The sequence below is a fragment of the Pelobates fuscus genome, chromosome 6 (genome assembly GCF_036172605.1).
Source record: "Pelobates fuscus isolate aPelFus1 chromosome 6, aPelFus1.pri, whole genome shotgun sequence".
NCBI lineage: Eukaryota > Metazoa > Chordata > Amphibia > Anura > Pelobatidae > Pelobates > Pelobates fuscus.
In genome coordinates, this window is record NC_086322.1 from 96,532,197 (window position 1) to 96,551,021 (window position 18,825).

Sequence of the window (18,825 nt, forward strand, 5' to 3'; positions counted from 1 at the left end):
GCTCTTTCTGGCAAATAGCTTGATAGTGATTAAATGGATTTCTGTTCTTCAGTTTATGCCTTCTACGCTCTGCAGGGCACTGCTTTTTCTTAGTGTGTAGAATTAACTTCAATCCTAAATACAGTACAGGAGCCCATGGATGGTAGTTGTTCTTTACAGTTTCAACCATTGTCATAGCTTTGCTTTACTGTTTTACTCTGAATTCGTGATATTTGTAAACGTCCAAGCCCATCCCTTCCCCATTACAAATGACAAAACTGATCCTGTTTTTCAAGTCTATCTAATTGTTTCATGTTTTCCCCAGACATTACTCACTCATAAGTAGTTTTTTGTCACTCTTGTGTCCGTTCTGTAAATACTACAATATTTTATTTCTTTATTTATATTTAGTTTTTTGCAACTTTAGAGTATTTCATTACTTTGGTATTTATATTAATTTTGCTATGTTGACTCGAGCCATGGGTACTGTCGATCTCCAATGGTTTTGGAAGCAGACCTGTCACCTAAACAATTTTCTTTTAATAAAGATAAAATCTTTATAATGTGCACATAAAGAGTTTGAAGGTGTTTCATTAAAGGGATCTCCTACTATACTTATGTAATACTTACTTTTTCATCTATAGATTGTGTAAATAGCTGATTATGTACTTACTTGAAATGCTCGTCTTGGTTTGTACAGCATGTTGCCCCATAATCCCTCACAAACAGCCATGATACTGTTTTCTGGTGTCTCACGCTATGCCTTATGGCTGAATGCATACCTCTAGGTTTACCGGTTACAATGTGTTGTAGTATTATTATTATTATTATTATTATTTATATAGCGCCAACATGTTCCACAACACTATACAATTATAGAATAGGGATATTTGAGAACATGCAATTGACATACAAAAATTAACCAAGAGGAGGTGACGACAGCCCTGTTCAAACGAGTTTACAATCTATCTGTATTGGTAATCTTTAATCTGGGTGGTAAAGGGGCATTGTAAGCAACATAACCACTACAGTTAAGTGCAGCAGTTCTGGTGCCATCCCCTAGTTTAATGTCAAACTGTTAAAAGATAAAAATAGAAAATAGGGCTCTTCTCCAAAACCCAGAGACTGCCCGCTTCTCTGCTGCATTAACAATGTAACTTTTCACTTCGTCATTATGACTGTCAATTTTGTCCATTGATTGGCTGGGAGTGCTGGGCTAACCCAGCACTCTGAGCCAGTTACTGTCACCCAGATTACATGAGATTGAAATACAGAAGTCATGCAGAAGGCTTGAATAGGAAATGTAAACAAAAAAAAAGATATAGTTTAGGCTAACAAATTACAGCCATAACAACTTTACAAAGATGCATATTTCGATATATGCTACAATGTATCAAAAGTAAATTTTTCGGGGGCGGGGCCAGGCCGCCGAGCTGAACAGTCGCACAAGAAAGCGGCTCCTGCAATCTTTCCACGATTAAGGCACAAAAATCGGAATTTTGCAAAGACCTGACGACTGACAGACTCAGCACATTGCAGGGAGGCACACCCGAACTGAGGCGAGGCTTGCAGAGACTGTTTTAGTCCCTCGGGGGGGGGTGATTTTTGCCGCCCACGATGGGGCCTACTCTGGCGGTGAGCGGGGTGGACGGCCGCCGCCCGCTGCCCTGCCTAATAGGGCCATGCTAGAAGTATGAAGCTGGGTGGACCTGGCCCCGTTTCCCCCCCCCTCTGGACCGGTGGGGGTGATCCCGGTCCACACCTCATAGCCCCACACAAAGCCAGGACGAACCATCACCCAAGGGCCGCAACTACAATGGCGGAGACCACGTGGCTGGGTGGAAGACCGACGCTCTCTCCTCACTTAACTCACCACAAGCAGATGGCGGGCAGGGGCTGGCTCGACACCAGGGGTAAGCGTCTCAATTCCCAGACCGGCAACCTCAAACCCCAGACTGGCACCTACCGCACCCGGTCCAACAGAACACACAGGCCCTGAATGAGCGGAGGAGACGGAGATGCAGGCTCACACAAGCGTTCTTGCAGAACGAGTCCCGTCAGCGAAAGCAGATGTCCCTGCGCTGAAGCCCTGTAAGCAGAGCACCGAACGGACACCGATCAACACGGACGACTGATTGCCCGCACATGCAAGGTCCAGTTCGGCAACCAGCATGGCTGCAGGGACCTGGCGCCCACCAGTGGCAAACACGGGACTAAATCGCAGGCAAACTTCTGGTTTCCAATTTTGAAAACAAAGTACTCTGAATTAATAGACGTGGAATACAACCAAAACCAGATTGAAAGCAAAGTTTAAAATAAATTAAAAATTTTTACACATTATTGTAAATCTAAAAATAGATATGTAAATGTTTATTGTAGCCACGCATGTTACAGTTCAAGCCTCACATAACCTGCAATCACTCTCTCAAAGCTCAGGCAGCCAAGAAATGAGGTCTTCACATAGTTTTCAAGCGACACAACTAATTCTAGATTGAATGTTTTTCTAAAGTCAAAATGCACTAGTCTGTACACACACCTAGCTATATACAACCTCTCTGATCAGCGAATACTAATTCATGTATAAGCAGTTATATTATTAGCGGGGTCATATATATTTTGACGGCTTTCACTATCATTTCCAGCACATAGTCTATTTTATTTAGCATGCATATAATTGTAACGCAAATAGTACTACAGTATATACTGAAGAATATCCCTTCACCATATAAAAATGTGCATTTGTTTCTCATGCCATGACACTGTATGGAATTGTTTATATACATTTAGCTTGTAGAGCTGTCGTGGCAATACAAGCCTGTTTGTTTATCTTTTATTGCACACCAAAATAAAGAATTAAAAAAAAAAAAAAAAAAGTAAATTTTTCATGCTTGTTTCTCTTTAAAAACAATATGTATAATATTAGAATTAGGATGTGTTCCTTTATCAATTTTAGATTACCAGCTCTCCTAAATAAAAAATAAAAAAAACAATTATAGGGACACTATAGTCACTAGAACTACAGCTTTTTTTATTTGTTCTGTTTTTTGTTTTTTTCTAATTATTCCCTTCACGCTTTTTGCAGTAAATACTGTTTTGTTTGGGTTTTTTTTTTTTTTTGGGGGGGGGGGGGGAGGAGGAGGGATCAGAGAAAAAGCAGTGTTTACATTACAGCCTAGGGATACCTCCACTGGCCACTCCTCAGATGGCTACTAGAGGTGCTTACTGGGGCAGTGTTGCACAATGTGACTGCCATTCAGTGTCTCCACCATATGCAGATGCATTCAACTTTCCTCATAGAGATGCTTTGATTCAATTAATCTCGACAAGGAGATGGTTATTGGCCAGGGCTGTGTTTGACCTGTGCTGGCTCTTTCCCTGATCTGCCTCCTTGACAATCTTCCCACGTGAAAGCGTTATAATTGGCTGTGGTCAACACTTATGATGATGTCAGCCAAGCAGGAAGACCAGAGACGGAGCCAGCAGCAGCAGACTGGAATGAAGGTACAATTTTACTATATATAGGGCTAGGGGTGGGTGAGGGGGCTAGATGGTGTTGTTTTTTTTTTTTTTTTTTTTCTTACACTATTGGATTAGAAATATATGTTTGTGTTCCTTTAAACTAACCTGTAATCCAGCACTGACAGTGTTCTGTCTTCAGCAGCCCGATCTACCCTCTGTGAGATCAATCATAATCTCAGTCTAATTCAATGCTTTTTGTTGAGGATGCGTTGTGCCCTTGTTTCAATATGCCATTCCAGTGCTTCTGCATGACTGAGAAGCATTAGTTGCATTCAGTGGCATCCTGTCGTTATTGGTGATGCTGAGTGTGATTTCCTTTAGAAATCAAAGGATCTTGAAGGGGCACTCTGGGCACTGTAATTGTTTTAATTGAAGGTATTATACTGTCTGGAGTCCCCTTAAACCATCCTTCCATTCAGGATGAAACTTTTTTTTAGTGTTTTAATGTTGTATGTGAGTCTCCACTCCTGGAGCCCCTTGTCCTCTCTGCTGTTTATGCTAGTGAGGAAGCATTAGCTTGAGTTGCAATAGATGCTGTTATTGGGTGAGGGATGAGTGTGTCAGCTGACTGCTTTCTGCCTTCCATAGCTCACCCATGCTGGCATGAATCGTTATGGCTAGGAGGAAGTGGGTAATCTCTGTTTTAGCCATAACTCCATTGGGTGGCAAGGGACCCTTTTTTTAATGCTAAACTGTTTCCACACTGAGTGGAAGGATAGCATCAGAGAACTCCAGACATTATTACCAATTTATTGAGTTGACGTGGTTATAGTGCCTACAGTGTCCATTTAAGGAAAAAGGCAACTCTATTGTTTCTTCTTGACAACCATAAGAAGCATGTTTTTGACAATATGTGTAAGCTTTGCCATTTTTCAGAAACCCCATTACGTTTTACAGTGTCAGACAAACGAGTCTGCATCTATGCAACAGTACCAAAAAATTAAAAATGTAGGTATTTTGGTTCCTAGTGTCCATTTCAGTGCAGAGGCCCAGCGACAAGGTAGTAAATCAAACAACCGTCCATGTTCCTGAGGCACGTTTAGATCATTCCTAAATGTATTCTTTAATCATCCGTGTAAGAGAGCTTGCCTTTGGTACAATTATCTCTTTCAGTAAATAAAGCCACTGATGTGTTTATGGTGTTTTGTTTTTAACAGCATTGCTGAAATTCAGAAAGATGTGGAGTACAGACTGCCTATCACTATAAAGAACCTAACCATCAACATAAATATGTAAGTTGTGCAGATTGTGTTTACATTTAGCTTCTGATAGTGCCAAACTAAATTTTAAGAAATTAAAGGTCAATACATGCCTTACAGCTGTGCCAAATGTAATGGAAATGTGCTGATTCTGGAATATCAGTCTTGCTTATTTTTCACTTACAACTTTATGTGAAAGTGTTCACACAACTAAAAAAAAGAAAAAAATGCACTCATAGTATCTCGAAACAGCGTTCCCACTGGTATACATGAAAAAGGCAAATAAAGTGTATAAACATAAAGTGATACTATAGGCACCAAAACAACTTTAGCTTGATGAAGTTTTTTGGTGTATATAACCTAACATGTCTCTACAGTCTCACTGGTCAATTAGGTGTTAAATCACTTTGTTTACATAGGCACCTCCCTGCATGTGACTTGTACAGCTTTCATAAACACTTCCTGTTTACACTTTCTTTATTGCAAATCCTGCTCTGTTAATAGCTTGCTTTACCTTGCAGGAAAGTTTGTGGATGAATTCAATATTCTCCAAGCTTAAGCTTTGGAAAATCATTTCTCCTTGGGCTCTCTGCAGCGCAAGTTAACCCCTTAAGGACACATGATGGAAATATTCTGTCGTGATTCCCTTTTATTCCAGAAGTTGTGTCCTTGGGGTTAAAGGACCACTATATTGCCAGGAAAACAAACTCGTTTTCCTGGAACTATAGTGTTAATAGGTCCCCCCCTCCCGCCAGGCTGAAGGGGGAGGAAGCTGGGGACTCTCCTCCTCCTTCCGACGTCATCGGCTGAATGCGCATGTACGGCAAGAGCCACGCGCGCATTCAGTCAGTCCATAGGAAAGAATTCCCAATGCTTTCCTATGGACGCTGGCGTCTTCTCACTGTGGAAATCTGTGAGAGAGCCACTAGAGGCTGGATTAACCCATATGTAAATATAGCTATTTCTCTGAAACTGCTATGTTTACAGCAGGCAGGGTTAACCCTAGATTGAGCTGAAGTGGTATGGGTGCCTATAGTGGTCCTTTAAATATGGTTCTGGAATTAGGCACCTGTGACGGGAGGGGGTTGCAAAACTAAGGAAGTCTCTTTTTTATAGTTTTATATGCTGTGAATACTTACCTGCACAATGCTCCCATGTAACTGATGTCTGTACTTCATCATTTGCTTCTGAAAGAACTGCTAGTAGTTGTGTTTACATGTTTTAAGCAGTACATTCTCTGCTCTGCTAGCAGTTGAGCGTACATGTTTTGTGCAATGCTTTCTCTGCTCCGTGTTTGTCATTGACCTTTTTTCTTACTCTGTATGTAATTTAAGGTTTTACACTACGTTTGATGTTTCTCGTTGTCACGTATACTACTGGGAACATTGTTCCAAGATAATACGAGTGCATTTTTTACATGTGTGTGAACATAGTTTTAATTTTGGACAATGGGTACAATGCACTTTGTGAGTGTGCGTTTTTAAAGGCGTAACTTGGCTTCAATATGTTTTTGTATATCTAATTAGGCATGTACATGTAGATGTAACAAGAATTTAAATGTTTATTTTAAGTTTATATAAAAAGAAAGGTAAATGCAGTGGAAACATTGATTGTTATAGAAGCATTGACAAAATAAAGTTCAACCTGTTGTAATAGGGTTTGTTTGCTGCTGTTAATCCACAATTAATGTGTTTTTTTTTGTTTGTTTGTTTTTTGTTTTCTCTTAATTTACAGTTTGCTTCCGCCACAATTTCCTCAAGAAAAACCTCTTATCAGTGTTTATCCTCCTATTAGGCACCACTTAGTGGACAAGCAAGGTGTTAATGTCACGTGTCCCATAGTAAATAATGTGAGTAATTTGAAAAGATATCTCAAAGCTAGCAACTCGACATATGATTTTAACTACACCAGTGAATCCTGTTAACGGTGTTATAAAGTATTCATGTAATAGTCTGAAGTATAAATCATTCAAAACGTGTTGCATTGCGATTTGAAACGCTATTGTTTCACTTTTATTTTGTCAATCCAGTCCGTTATTGGCTTTACAATGACCATCTTTTGTTTGAAATGTTGTCACCAAAATACTTAGCAGAGTGACGGTTCACTTTGGTTTATTGGTGTGCTCGACCATTTACTATTCAGTTTTATCTGGAACACAGTTTGTGCACTCACATTTCTTGCTGTACTGCAGTACTCTGCACCTTAACCTCTTTAAGATCTGCCTATTCTTTTCAAATCCTTTTTAAAGTAAAGTGTACCTTGCACTCACACATGCAGAGGAGAGTTTTGTTATCTATTCAGGGGCCCTTGCCTTACGTTGGCAGTACTCAGTGCCTGAGTTTAAATTGCTACCTAACTAAATTTCCTTTACACTGTAGTGGAGAAGAGGTAAGTATGTGCTGATTGTGCTTACTTGACAGGCGCACAGTCAGATTTGCCGGCATATGCGCTAACCTTACCCAAACCCCCATTTAAACACGGACACAGTACAGGTATACTGTTGGAAATAATTAGTCCACAGCTTTATTAAATTATTAATAAAATAATTAAGGAATAACAAATGGGGTAATTGCCAACAAATCTTATTAAAGTTTACATCCCTCCATATACATAACATACCCCTAGCAATGACCCCACAATAATAACAATAGATAACAATCTAAATAACATGTTAATACAGAAACTGGCCGCCCAATATGACCACATTTCCACCAGGTTAAATTGTAGGGGTGTACCGAGACACCGCTACCCACCATATCCATTGTAGGGGTGTACCAAGACACCGCTACCCACCAGTTCCAGTGTAGGGTGTACCAAGACACCACCGACGGTCTCGAACCTACCAACCACGTGCAACACTGCCCAATCCACACTAAACCTCAGGATGCCCACTTTCTCCTCCATCTAGCCTCCGATTTAACCAGGCCATTCCCCGCCAAAGCTCAGGACTTGACACCTAAAGCTCCTGAGCGACCCGCACCACACCAGAATAAGGCCTGTTGAATGCCTTCCTGAAGGCCCAATTTAAACAGATCACACCTTACATCCGAAAACATACCCCATCCCCCCTGGGAGTACCCAAGGAGCTTGCCTCCCAGTTTGTTGTGTCTCACTGTTACACCGCCCCCACATCTGATAAATACCGCCATCAATTTTTTATTAATTCGTCCTCGACACCGAGCCACCGCGGCCGGGTACCTAGTATGTCTCCAATGTAACCGAGGAACCATCTCGGACCGCACCACCACCACACCTGTGGCCAGCTCCTATAGCCGGTCCACCTACCTCTGACTCCACCTGATCAATTCCTTTTCCGGGACTATGCCGATATCCTTCCCGCCCTCGCGGATTACCAGAATGTCCTGGACAGTACCCCTTGTTACAGAGAATAAAGAAAAAAATGCCATTCTACCTGTGTATGATTTACTGAGAAGATTATAGGCTTAAAGAGTAACTTTTAATAAATAAGTAATAGAAGTGATACTATATTATATATCACAGAAATCTGTCTTAGCTGAACCATTATCTTGGATCTTTCTGAGGTTAAGCACCATAGAACATTATCAATTATTGTATGTGGAGCTAACCCATGTCGTTAGTTGTACTATCATGTAGGGATTTACTTATCCATAAATCTTTTAACTATTGACGTGCTGTCAATAGTTTAGCAGTCGTCTTATCTCCCCCCTCTTGTTACAGCTGTTAGTGATATATAATATAGTATCACTTCTATTACTTGGGAATACACTGATGTTATATTGTAGCAAAACAGTATTGCTTCAGCATTAGTGTTAGTGTATACACTTTTACAGCTTGTATAAGTAGTCAGAGATTTACTCACTGTATAGTCTCCACCCACTCCTGTTGTTCATATGATTTTTCTTTAATATATTTTTATTTTAGATTTATTTATTAAAAGTACTTTTTAAGCCTATAATCTTCTCAGTAAATCATACACAGGTAGAATGGCATTTTTTTCTTTTTTTGTTTATTCTCTATGATATTCACCATTTAGGGGTTACCCCCCTTTTTTGTGCCCTCTACCTTGTGATATCTAAATTTTGGCCCTAGGTTAATTCTTTTCATTTTCTTCGTACCCCTTGTTACCTTTTGGAAAATTTTCTCCACTAATGCCTAGCCACCAAAACCCCGAAAACCAAAACCACTCCAGCTCCACCAATTCCAAAGGACAGCCCAGTTGCGCTTGACCTGAACCGCGGCTCCCTTCTGCGCCCCTTAGATGTAAGAGTGGCCCACCAACCATGTCACCACACCTGAAACGAAAGTAATTAGCAACAAGGCATAGCCCCAAACACAAACCCATACGTCCATAGCCATTAAACCAAATAGACCGTCCGTAAACAGGACTTAAACCGTACTGACTACCACCTGCCTAAACGTTTCCCCAGGTCCTCACTTAAAACCAAACGGGACGCCTCTGTCGCCGCCATTATCCGGGAAGAATGGGCCCCAAAGTGCCCGGGATCCAAACCCAACATTGTCAAACCCCTGCGGGAATTGAATCATTAAAGCGCCGATCTGTCCCCTTTTACCAGTAAGCCACCCGGGATGTCCGGCAGAAGCTCCAAGTAGCATGATGCGCTTGACGCCGGGCGTACCCCTAACCCCGGCAAGGAATATAGCTTTACCAAACCTCCTTTACCAGACAATGATGCCAAAGATACAGAACAGGTCCGCGTCGATGACCTCATTTACCGATGCCCCTTTCGGGTGCAATAAGTTTTGTATCAGACGGAATTTGCCTGCCCCTTTCTAGGGGACCACCCTCCACGGAGACACCCACAGATCCGCTAATGGCGGGGATGTAAAGGATCCGCCATCCCCCCAATTGGGCTTCCTCGCGTGACCACTCGACTTTGAATGGAATAGCGAAAACCCCCCCAGCAATCCCAGCCATAAAACTAGCTCCTTCATGGGAGGCTTACAGCCTTAGCCACGGCAGAAATGCACTGATCGTTACCGGTACCGCTCCGAGCCGCAAACGCGGAGTACACCTCCTGCCTTAGGTTTTCCTTTCTTGACGCGTCATTTGACACCGTGACTCCCACCGCCTGCGGAATACCCGTATCCAAGCCTACCCGACGGTCCCCAGTTGCATAGACCTTTCTTCTGTCCAGCCAGCACCACACCTCCTGGGGGCGCGCCGGCAGCCCCCGGAAAGAGCGCATTTCCTGCACCATCATTCCTGCACCTTACCCCGATTACTCTTCTAGGATACAAAAGCCCTAAGCCAATTCCCTAAGTCTTCAGTATCTTGCGATACTTCCGCCTTTCCCCTCCTCTTCTTTTCCGGCCTCCTTCCTATCATCCCCTTTTCAATCAAGGAACTCCTCGAGCAGAAGACAGGAATTTTTTTTTTTACAAATCCCCTTAATCAAATCTTATCCTCCGCCTTCAAGTGACCCCCCAATGTCCCCGCGAAGGACACATGCCCATTTCGTTGCGCCGCACCTGGAATATTGCCACACATCTAACTGTTCTCCTGCCCCATCGGATGTCCCCGGTACCGGTACACCGTATTCCCCTTCCCGGCACGCCGTCACCACCACCCTAACTTCTGCCTCCCGACCGCCCTCCGGTGACCCCACCCTTCCGCACGGCCCCTTTTTTCCTTGATCATGACTCTAAAATTATTTTTGCAATTTAAAAAGTGTGGTGTGTTTATTGACTCACCGCCCGAACCCCCTTCTGCGCTGTCCTTCCGTCAGGCTCTGGAGTATCCGGTGGACGGCGACTCCTGTCCGCGCTGGTCACGCCTCAAGCCTGTAGACCTGCTGGGAGAAGATAACCTGGGTAGTCTGTTCTGATATAGCCTTACCAGCCCTTCCTCCCTGCGCTCTGTTCTGTCGTCCTAATCTCTGCTCCTTCTTGCTGCCTGACCTTCCTGGCCGCAGGCGTCACGCCTCTGCCGTAGTGAAATCCTGCCAGATGAAGCTGAAGCGCTGCACTGAGACCTCCTCCTCTCCTAGGAACTGGATCTCCTCCTACCACACAGACTTCTTGACGGGCTCCTCACCTGCTCCTCCATCCCTCATCCGACCTCCTGCTGCGCCTGTCATTGTCCCTGCGCTGCTCCCTCCCGTACTCACACCTGCTGACGCTCCTCCTGTGTTCCTGCTCCTGGGGGCTCCCACTTCCCTTTGTCCCTTACGTCCATTTCCACCCGTCCTTGTCCTCTCTTCTGCCCTCTGCTTGCAGTACCTGGCCTCTCCCCGGCCGCCACATCCACTTGTGGCCCCTTTAATTAATCCTGGTTGCTGGCCTTCCCCTCCATAGCTGCTCTGCTGTGCCTGTGAAGACTCCGCCTGCTGCTTTCACTATCCCCTTCCTTCACCTCTGACCTGGACCCCCCCCCCCCCGCCTGCCCATTGGTGGGGGGACCGCTTGTACACTGCTGGCCCCTTGCATCATTCCCCCTGTCCCTCAGGTATGCCACCAGGGGCAGACTCACCAGGACGCCTCTTGCCGCTCTCCCTGCCCGGCGGCCATCATGTCATGCTGGATTCCGCTGTCCTTCGTGCTTTCCCGCCCCCCCACCCCGCCTTATGACAATGGGCGCTCTTCCTGTGCGGCCTCATCATGGCCTGCCACCTTGCCTGACCGGCGCCGCGTCGAACAGACGGCGCCGGCTGCCCTCCAACTCCCGCCTGCTTTCCGACCTCATTTTCAGCTGTCCCCTTGCCGCTGCCTGACAGGCTCTTGCGCCGCCGAACTGCCGATGTCACTCCCGGGCTGCCACTGGGGCGGCCTCGCTCTCCTTGCCGGCCTCCGTTCCGTCGCCGCGGGGGGGGGGAAGCAGACATGCTCAGGGCCCCCCAGCTGCTCCTGCAGCCACCAGCCACGATTTCTTCCACAACCTTTGTGTTTGGCTTGCTTGGAGTTCTGTCTGAGGCTGATGGGAGTGAGCATGCAGCAGCAGCTCACTCCAGCCTCTCCTGTACCTCCATGCTGCCTCCTGCCTCAATACTGCTCTGTTCTTCTATGCTGCCTCCATGCTGCTGCCTTCTCCCTCCAGGGCAGGCAGCTTTCACAACTGACAGGTAAGCTTAGGTTCAGTTAAAATGGCCACTTCATATAATGGCTGGTGTAAATTATCCCCTTATGGCTCCGCCCTACCCAGCATGCTAGCTGTCACTAACTTCCTGTGGCTGCCATGCCTACCTCCTGGCTCTGTCAAGGCCTATTCCTCTTAGCTGCGCTGATCCATGGGCTACAGAGGTTTCACATTGCTAACTGTAATCATGTACTCACTGGATCTACAGATAGCAAAAGCTCATGGTTCATATGCAGATAATCCTTTGATGACCATTTCTGATCTGGTAGGTGGAGTTCCAAAGTAGAGGTGGACTTACTGTCCAGATTGACACGGTATAAGCTTTTGTTTCTATTCACACTGACCCATCTCAGGAGCAATAGTACAGTGTGTGGCGGTTTTCAGTTTTTCTTGTTTCATTTTTCTTTTCTTTCCTCTCTCTGGATGTGTTCCACCGACTTACAAAACAGCATCCACAGTGTATGAAACTAGGAAAAGTGTTTTTTTTTTTTTTGTTTTGTTTTTTTTAATTCCACCACTTTTCAAGGGGTCTGGGGCATCAGTCTTTTAAACCTCTAGCAATGTCTGTAGCTTATGCTATGTATATCATTTGGGTCCCTGCCAAGGGTATGAGAAAACATTCTGATGTACAGATGTTACATATCCAGCGAGCATCATGCTAGATGCAATACATTGTGTCCTACATAAAGTGTTTTGTGAAGAACTTTAAGTAACCAAAATGTCTATATAATTCTTTAATTGAACATTGTTCTGGATTTATGTATTTACTTCAGTTTACCATGCACTCAGACCTTGGAAAAATAGTACAGAGTTTGCTGGATGAGTTCTGGAAGAATCCTCCTACAGTGGCTCCCAACTCTGGCTCTTTTCCTTAGTAAGTGTTTTTTGTTGGTTTTGTTTGTGCATTTTAATATCTGCAAACTGTAACTGAATCCTATTAGCCTTATTTCCAATAAAGCTGATTGGGGCACTCCTCATGGCTACAAACAATGATCTTGTAAAACCCTTTGATTTATTAGGTGTTTATATCAGTTTGTCAGGTACTTGACAGAGATTACCCTATGTGTGCAGGAGTCTAGCTATAAAATAACGCTTTGCCAGGTTGCCTTTCCAGCTGCTTCCCAGATTATTCTATACTACTACCACCCCCGATTTGGCATAGTTACTAATTTCCTTCTTTATCTAGTTTATCAAAGCTGTTCTAATGAGTTTTAGGATTTCTTGAACATTTTTCAACCATCATTCTGTTACCGGTAATTTATTGTATGTTTGTATGACCAATAAAAGCATGTACCATCTTTATAGAGTGGAACCAAACATTTGTTTAATTACTTTGATTATCATATTTTTTTCATCTTCTCACTAATAAACACATCATCTGACAAACTTATTTTAAGACAATGTTTTTGGATTGGCATTTGGTTGGTATTTATCCTTGCTATGCTTTGTTAGACTAGTTTTAGCTGCAATTATAGGGATACGCTAAGCACCATAATAGGTTTAGCTTAACAAAGCAGTTTTAGTCTAGAAATGATGTCCCTTCAATCTCACTACTAAATTCTCTACCATTTAGTAGTAAATTGCCTTGCTTTTGTTTCTGTTTAGGCAGCCCCAGCCACACCAAGCTTGTCAATAACTCACACATCCTCCTTGAGAAAAAATGTTTAATTTTCACTCGGGAAATTACAGCACAGTGTGTTTACTTTAGAATCCATTACCTCTTTCTTTGTTAATTGAACCTTAAACGCTGTCATGAAGTTCCTACAGGCTCTAGCAGGCAACTAACAGTGCCGGAGATAAGATTCTAATTTAAGAACATTTAAAACGTATATCTTTTTACAGGAAGTGTGTAGGCAAACAGAATTATCTAACTCTTAAATGGCAGAGAATAGAACAGCAAGACCGCAGGGACATGATCTATACACCAAAACCACATCATGAAGCTAAAGTTATTTTAGCTTAAGTATCCCATTATGTGCCAAAAAAAGTTGTAAGAAGGTTCAGGACTGCCTGTTAATGGCCATTCCATTTGCATGTTCTATACACTTTAGTAGGACATGTTGACTTCCCAGTACTAGTCAATATAGTTTACGGACTAAATATAAATTAACACAATGTTGTTCAATCCTTTATTATGATCATGCATTAGTGGAAAGTACATATCTAATAGACTACTTTTTGCTGGCATCTTCCTATTGGAAAAATCCTGTAACAAAGTCTCACAAATATTCATTCTCGCCCAGTATGTAGTTTTACAATAATATTTTACATTCATCCCCCAATGTTAATCATTTGGGGATGACACTCAAAACACATTTTTACATATTATAAGAAATACTGTATCTAAAGGTAGCCGGACATCAACCGCTGATGTAGAATATGCTTTTGACTTTCCTAGAAGTTGCAGCAGCAGCACTTGCATGTGTAAATGGTTTCACTCTAACGGTAGCCTGTAGTATTTTATCAATCTCATATAAAGTAGGGGTAGTTACACTGTCTGCTTCATAACACGTGTGTTGTATTATATAATGATAAATATCACAGTTAATTTACATCTATTAGTGCGCTATCCACCATTTGGTGTGTTTTGTCTTCATATAAAGTAGGACTTTATTGAGAAGCTTGTGCATTTATTACAAGAGAGACATTCCCTCTCACCTGCATATGAACCCATGCTTTAATGCAGAGGCATTGTTGAATCAGATCAGGCTATTTATATCCTGATTTTTATACAGCAGGTATACTAGGAATGGAAGATTGATGTTAATCCCAGTGGCTCGTGCAGAGCAGGAGGCTCGGTTTCATCCTTGCTTAGCCTGTCAGACCTTATCTGTGGCTTAGTGTCTTCTAGAGTTTAATAGGATTTTAGGGTAACTCTGTGTTGAACTCATGTACCTTGTGTCTGTACCACAGTTACAGTGATAAGGTATGTGTGTTTGTTTTTTTAAGATGGGATGATTTCATCTTGTTCAACAAATGCCCAAAGAACACGTTTTATGTTTCTAGGAACCAAGGGGATGCTGGTATTGGACACTGTGGTATGGGAAAACGTTGCCCATCTTCAAGTGTGGTTTTTAGACTTTGCTTAAGTTGATAGACATGTTTGAACACTTGAATCTAGTAGCCCATTTCATTTAATTATAAATTATGATATTAAATATGATCAAGATTTTATAGAAGGGTAACTGTAGTGTAGAGAGTGATGAATTATGATGATTGTTATTAGTTTTGTTTGTTTATGAATTGTGTGATTAAGAATGTAATTTAAAAAAAGTTAATGTTATGTGACATCTGATTTGTGCATTATGAATGGTATGCCAATATTGCAATAGCATGAAGGCATTATGCTGTGAATTATATTTTTCTTTCAGCATGTACAGCAGTCCCTCTGGAATACCAGCGTACACCCATTCAGCATTTCCATTTCTCCCTTCCTACCCAACTCAAGAAACCAATAGATCAGTTCCTGAACCTGTTCCTGCTATCTATAGCACTTCCAAAGCTGCAGCACCTTCCTGCGGCTTGATCACTGAGCTGCCTATTCCAGTTCCTACTTCAGAAGTGAGTTCATTGTATGCCAAGGCTGTAAAATACACCTTTTTTTTTATATTCAAGTAGGGATGACGCAGTACATAAAGTGCCAATTGACTTTTTTTAATATAAGTATAATCTTCCAATTCACCCAGAGACAGAAGTAAAAACCCTGCTGTCCGTGATCACAGACCCTGAGGGTTTACAGCAGGCGTGATATTATCCCAGGTCCTTCCCTCTAGAATCCTCCACTAACTACTGGTTTTGTGGTTGTCCTCTCTCTCCTTGGTCTATCCAGATGTCTATAACTGCACAGTCTCTCCTGTGTATGCAGGCTCTCTCACTTTTGTCCCAGTGGTATGACTTGCTACTTGGATCAACTCATCAATCGCTTTTGACCTTGTGACAGTAGATATTTAAATTGTCTTAAAGGGTGGTAATGGAGTTGAGCAATGTGGTTTTGTTTGTGCTCTATGGAAAATATTTCGTAACATCTACGAGCTCTGTGAGTCTCGTGGCTCGCAGCAGAAGAATAAGACTTGCATGAGTAAAGACAGCTGACCTTTCCTTCCAACTTTAAAGTAGCGGCAGCTTTAAGTAACTTTATGGAAATGATCAGTTTGCTTTTTACAGCAATATAATGAGCATGCAGCTTTATAGACCAGTACTGCTAATTCCTCTTCAAGTCACGTGGATGTGTGTTGCAATTAGCCTAATATGAAGACAGAATAAATAAGGCAGTGTTCATTACATTATAGCTCTGATACAGAATGTTAGCAGTGCTCGGCCTCCTTTTTTTTATATTCACACACAGTAATGATAACATCTAACTATCTCTCTCTCATCTAGGTGGGAATTAATGGTTTTACATACAAGATGCCTGAACTACCTGACACATTTCCTGAACTCGCTGAATTTAGGTGACTTGTTACACCTTTTTATATTGTCTCTTTATATGCATGAACCAGACAGCTGCCGTTCCTTGTTCCTTCCTAATGATGCAATAATGCCTGCTAACTAGCTTAAAATGATAGGGTTTATTACACACACCCTTTAAAACTATAGCTAAACACCAATGGTAGGCAGTCTTTATGCAAGCTGACAATGCCTGCGGTGTTGTTTATTGGTTTCCTCCTGGAAGGTAGTTTGGAGAAACTGTATTATGGATGCAATTAGTGTAGTAAACATTCTAATTGTTTGTTTAATACTGGATACATTAGCCAGTCTGTGATTTCACAGAGTTTGCTGAAATCTGTCTGCAAGCTTCCGATCATTCTAAAAAAGCAATTCTTCATGGTTGGCATTATTAACACTTTAAGGACCAATATTAATCTTTCACAGCATTATAAAATGGACACGGAAAGCATTACCCTGCTTATGAGTGACATATTTCTTTTTATTGTTAATCTTAAAGACTTTATTTTTATTTTTTAAAGTCATAGACTATCAATAGACCTCAAATTGGCAAAAAAAAAAAAAATGTAGATTAAATAAGTATGTTTAAGAATATTTCAGTAAAAAGAATTAACAATGTATACACTTTTTCTCCAAACTTTATATTTTCTGTCTTGAAGAAAAATAGACTTTAAAAAGGTGTCTCACTAAATCAAGCAAACATAATATAAATAGGAGTTACTATGCTATACTCCATGCTAATAGACTCTCATGCGATGCTGGAGAGTTTTCAAATTGAAACCATCCAGATGTAAATGTATTTTATATATACATTGCTGAAATATAAGCAACCCTCCAGGAACTTTGTATAATATCAGCTTTTATTCAGATTTTTGCCAATAAAAAGGTGGATGTTTCGGTTCCAAAGTGAACTTTCTTAGGATATATATAATATGTACCTCAGTTGTTGTTTCAAATGGTTGTAGCTCACGTGGTGCCGTATAATTTGTTTTTCTCCCCCACAGTGTCTCTCAGCTCTCAGAAATGGTGGAGCAAGACGACTTTCTCCTAGAGCAGTTTATAAATCTCCCCCAGTTAAAGCAGGTCATCACAGATAAAGAAGATCTGGTAAAGAACATTGAGGAATTGGCGAGTAAGTGATTTCCCCATCAGTTTATCTATTCGTCTTGCTGGATGGATATAGGGTTTAGAAACCTGCCATTTTCTCATTTTTGCTTTAGGAATGTATGTACTACACATGATGTATGACATTTTGAACTTGGCGAACTGCATTTTACTATTTTACTTCATTACAAAGTAAACATTTTAAACCTGTCATTTTTGCCTTCTTTTTATGGCATTCTCTCATTGATGAATAACCGTAAAATGTAGTTTTCCTGCCGGTGGTAAATGTATTTCATTCTTGTTTTATCATATGCGAGTTGATTTGAATAAATATAAATTTTCATTATTTTATACCTAAATAGCTGCTTGATTGCTTCTAGGAAAGAACCTGCAGTTGGAACCCATTCTAGAATCAAAACGACAGATGCTACTTGAAAAGGTAAGTGTACTGATGGTATTGTACAGGAATTAAGACTTAGTTTCTTTTCTTAGTCTTTCTGATTCGCTTTCTTTTCTCATTTTGTTCTCTTCCAGTATGAACTTCTCACCCAAATGAAAGGTTCATTTGAGAAAAAGTTACAGCGACAGCATGAGCTGAGTGAGGTATTATTCTCTGACTTCTTGTTTGAAAGTAGCCAGATTGCTAATTGTGAACTAATTAACTAGTTAAAACTCTGCGCAGTTTGGTTGAAGGTGCCTACAAATGTTAATACAGATAAAAGCGTATTCATCAAGCTGAGAAAAGCTTGTGTAATGTTTGGTTACTGTGGAAATTGGGTTTTATGTCGACCTCCGTAGCAAACCTGGTCAAGGGTTCTTGAAGCCCCTTGGGTCCTTTTATTGAAATCTTTTCTTTATTTGGCTTGATTTAGCTTTTAAAAGTTCCCTTTGCAGCGTAGAACATTGGGTAGCCGCCACGTTTTATCACTTGTGAAGGTCTTTTAAAAATGAATATCAGACACACTCAGAATTATTTACTAAAGTGAGAATTTAAAGTGAATTTCAAACTTAAGGCCAGAGTAGTTGAATGGAAAGCATAATTGAATTCAAACATTTTTCCACTTTGGCTATTTAGACCTTACATTTTAAATTCAAATACAAAAAGAGAAGTCCTGCGCTCACTCCCATCACTACTGGGCTGGCAGCAATGACTACAGTACACATCAGCCCCAATATATAGTAAAAACAAAGAAAAGAAAGTTACCTGCGCTCTCTCCTCAATCCCTATGTATATTTAGACAAATGGAGGTCATTTAGTTGCTCCAATGGCCATTGGAGGGAATGCCCGCCTGCCAACGTCAAGGCAGAACCCCCTAAGTGGGTCCCAACACTGACCCTTCAGCCTGCTTCCTTGAGCTTCTGGCAAAGATATCTCTAATAAAACAGAGAGGGGTATTTTTTTTATATATACACCCCTATATATTAACCCTTAATAGGGAACACATGGGATGGGCGGCAGCATTGTAACAAGGCTGTGTGATACAAAGTAAATACAAAAAGATA

General features: G+C 41.7%; 1 protein-coding gene across 1 annotated transcript in view; it reads left to right on the forward strand.

Annotated features, from left to right (window-relative positions):
• Positions 1–18,825, forward strand: part of VPS37A (VPS37A subunit of ESCRT-I) — a 55,264-nt gene that overhangs the window by 28,644 nt on the left and 7,795 nt on the right. Inside the window, exons 2-9 of the mRNA XM_063458061.1 lie at positions 4,656–4,730; positions 6,432–6,546; positions 12,546–12,646; positions 15,144–15,333; positions 16,153–16,223; positions 17,223–17,350; positions 17,703–17,761; positions 17,857–17,925. Coding sequence (XP_063314131.1) covers positions 4,656–4,730; positions 6,432–6,546; positions 12,546–12,646; positions 15,144–15,333; positions 16,153–16,223; positions 17,223–17,350; positions 17,703–17,761; positions 17,857–17,925 — 808 coding nt within the window. The remainder of the gene's footprint in view (positions 1–4,655; positions 4,731–6,431; positions 6,547–12,545; positions 12,647–15,143; positions 15,334–16,152; positions 16,224–17,222; positions 17,351–17,702; positions 17,762–17,856; positions 17,926–18,825) is intronic.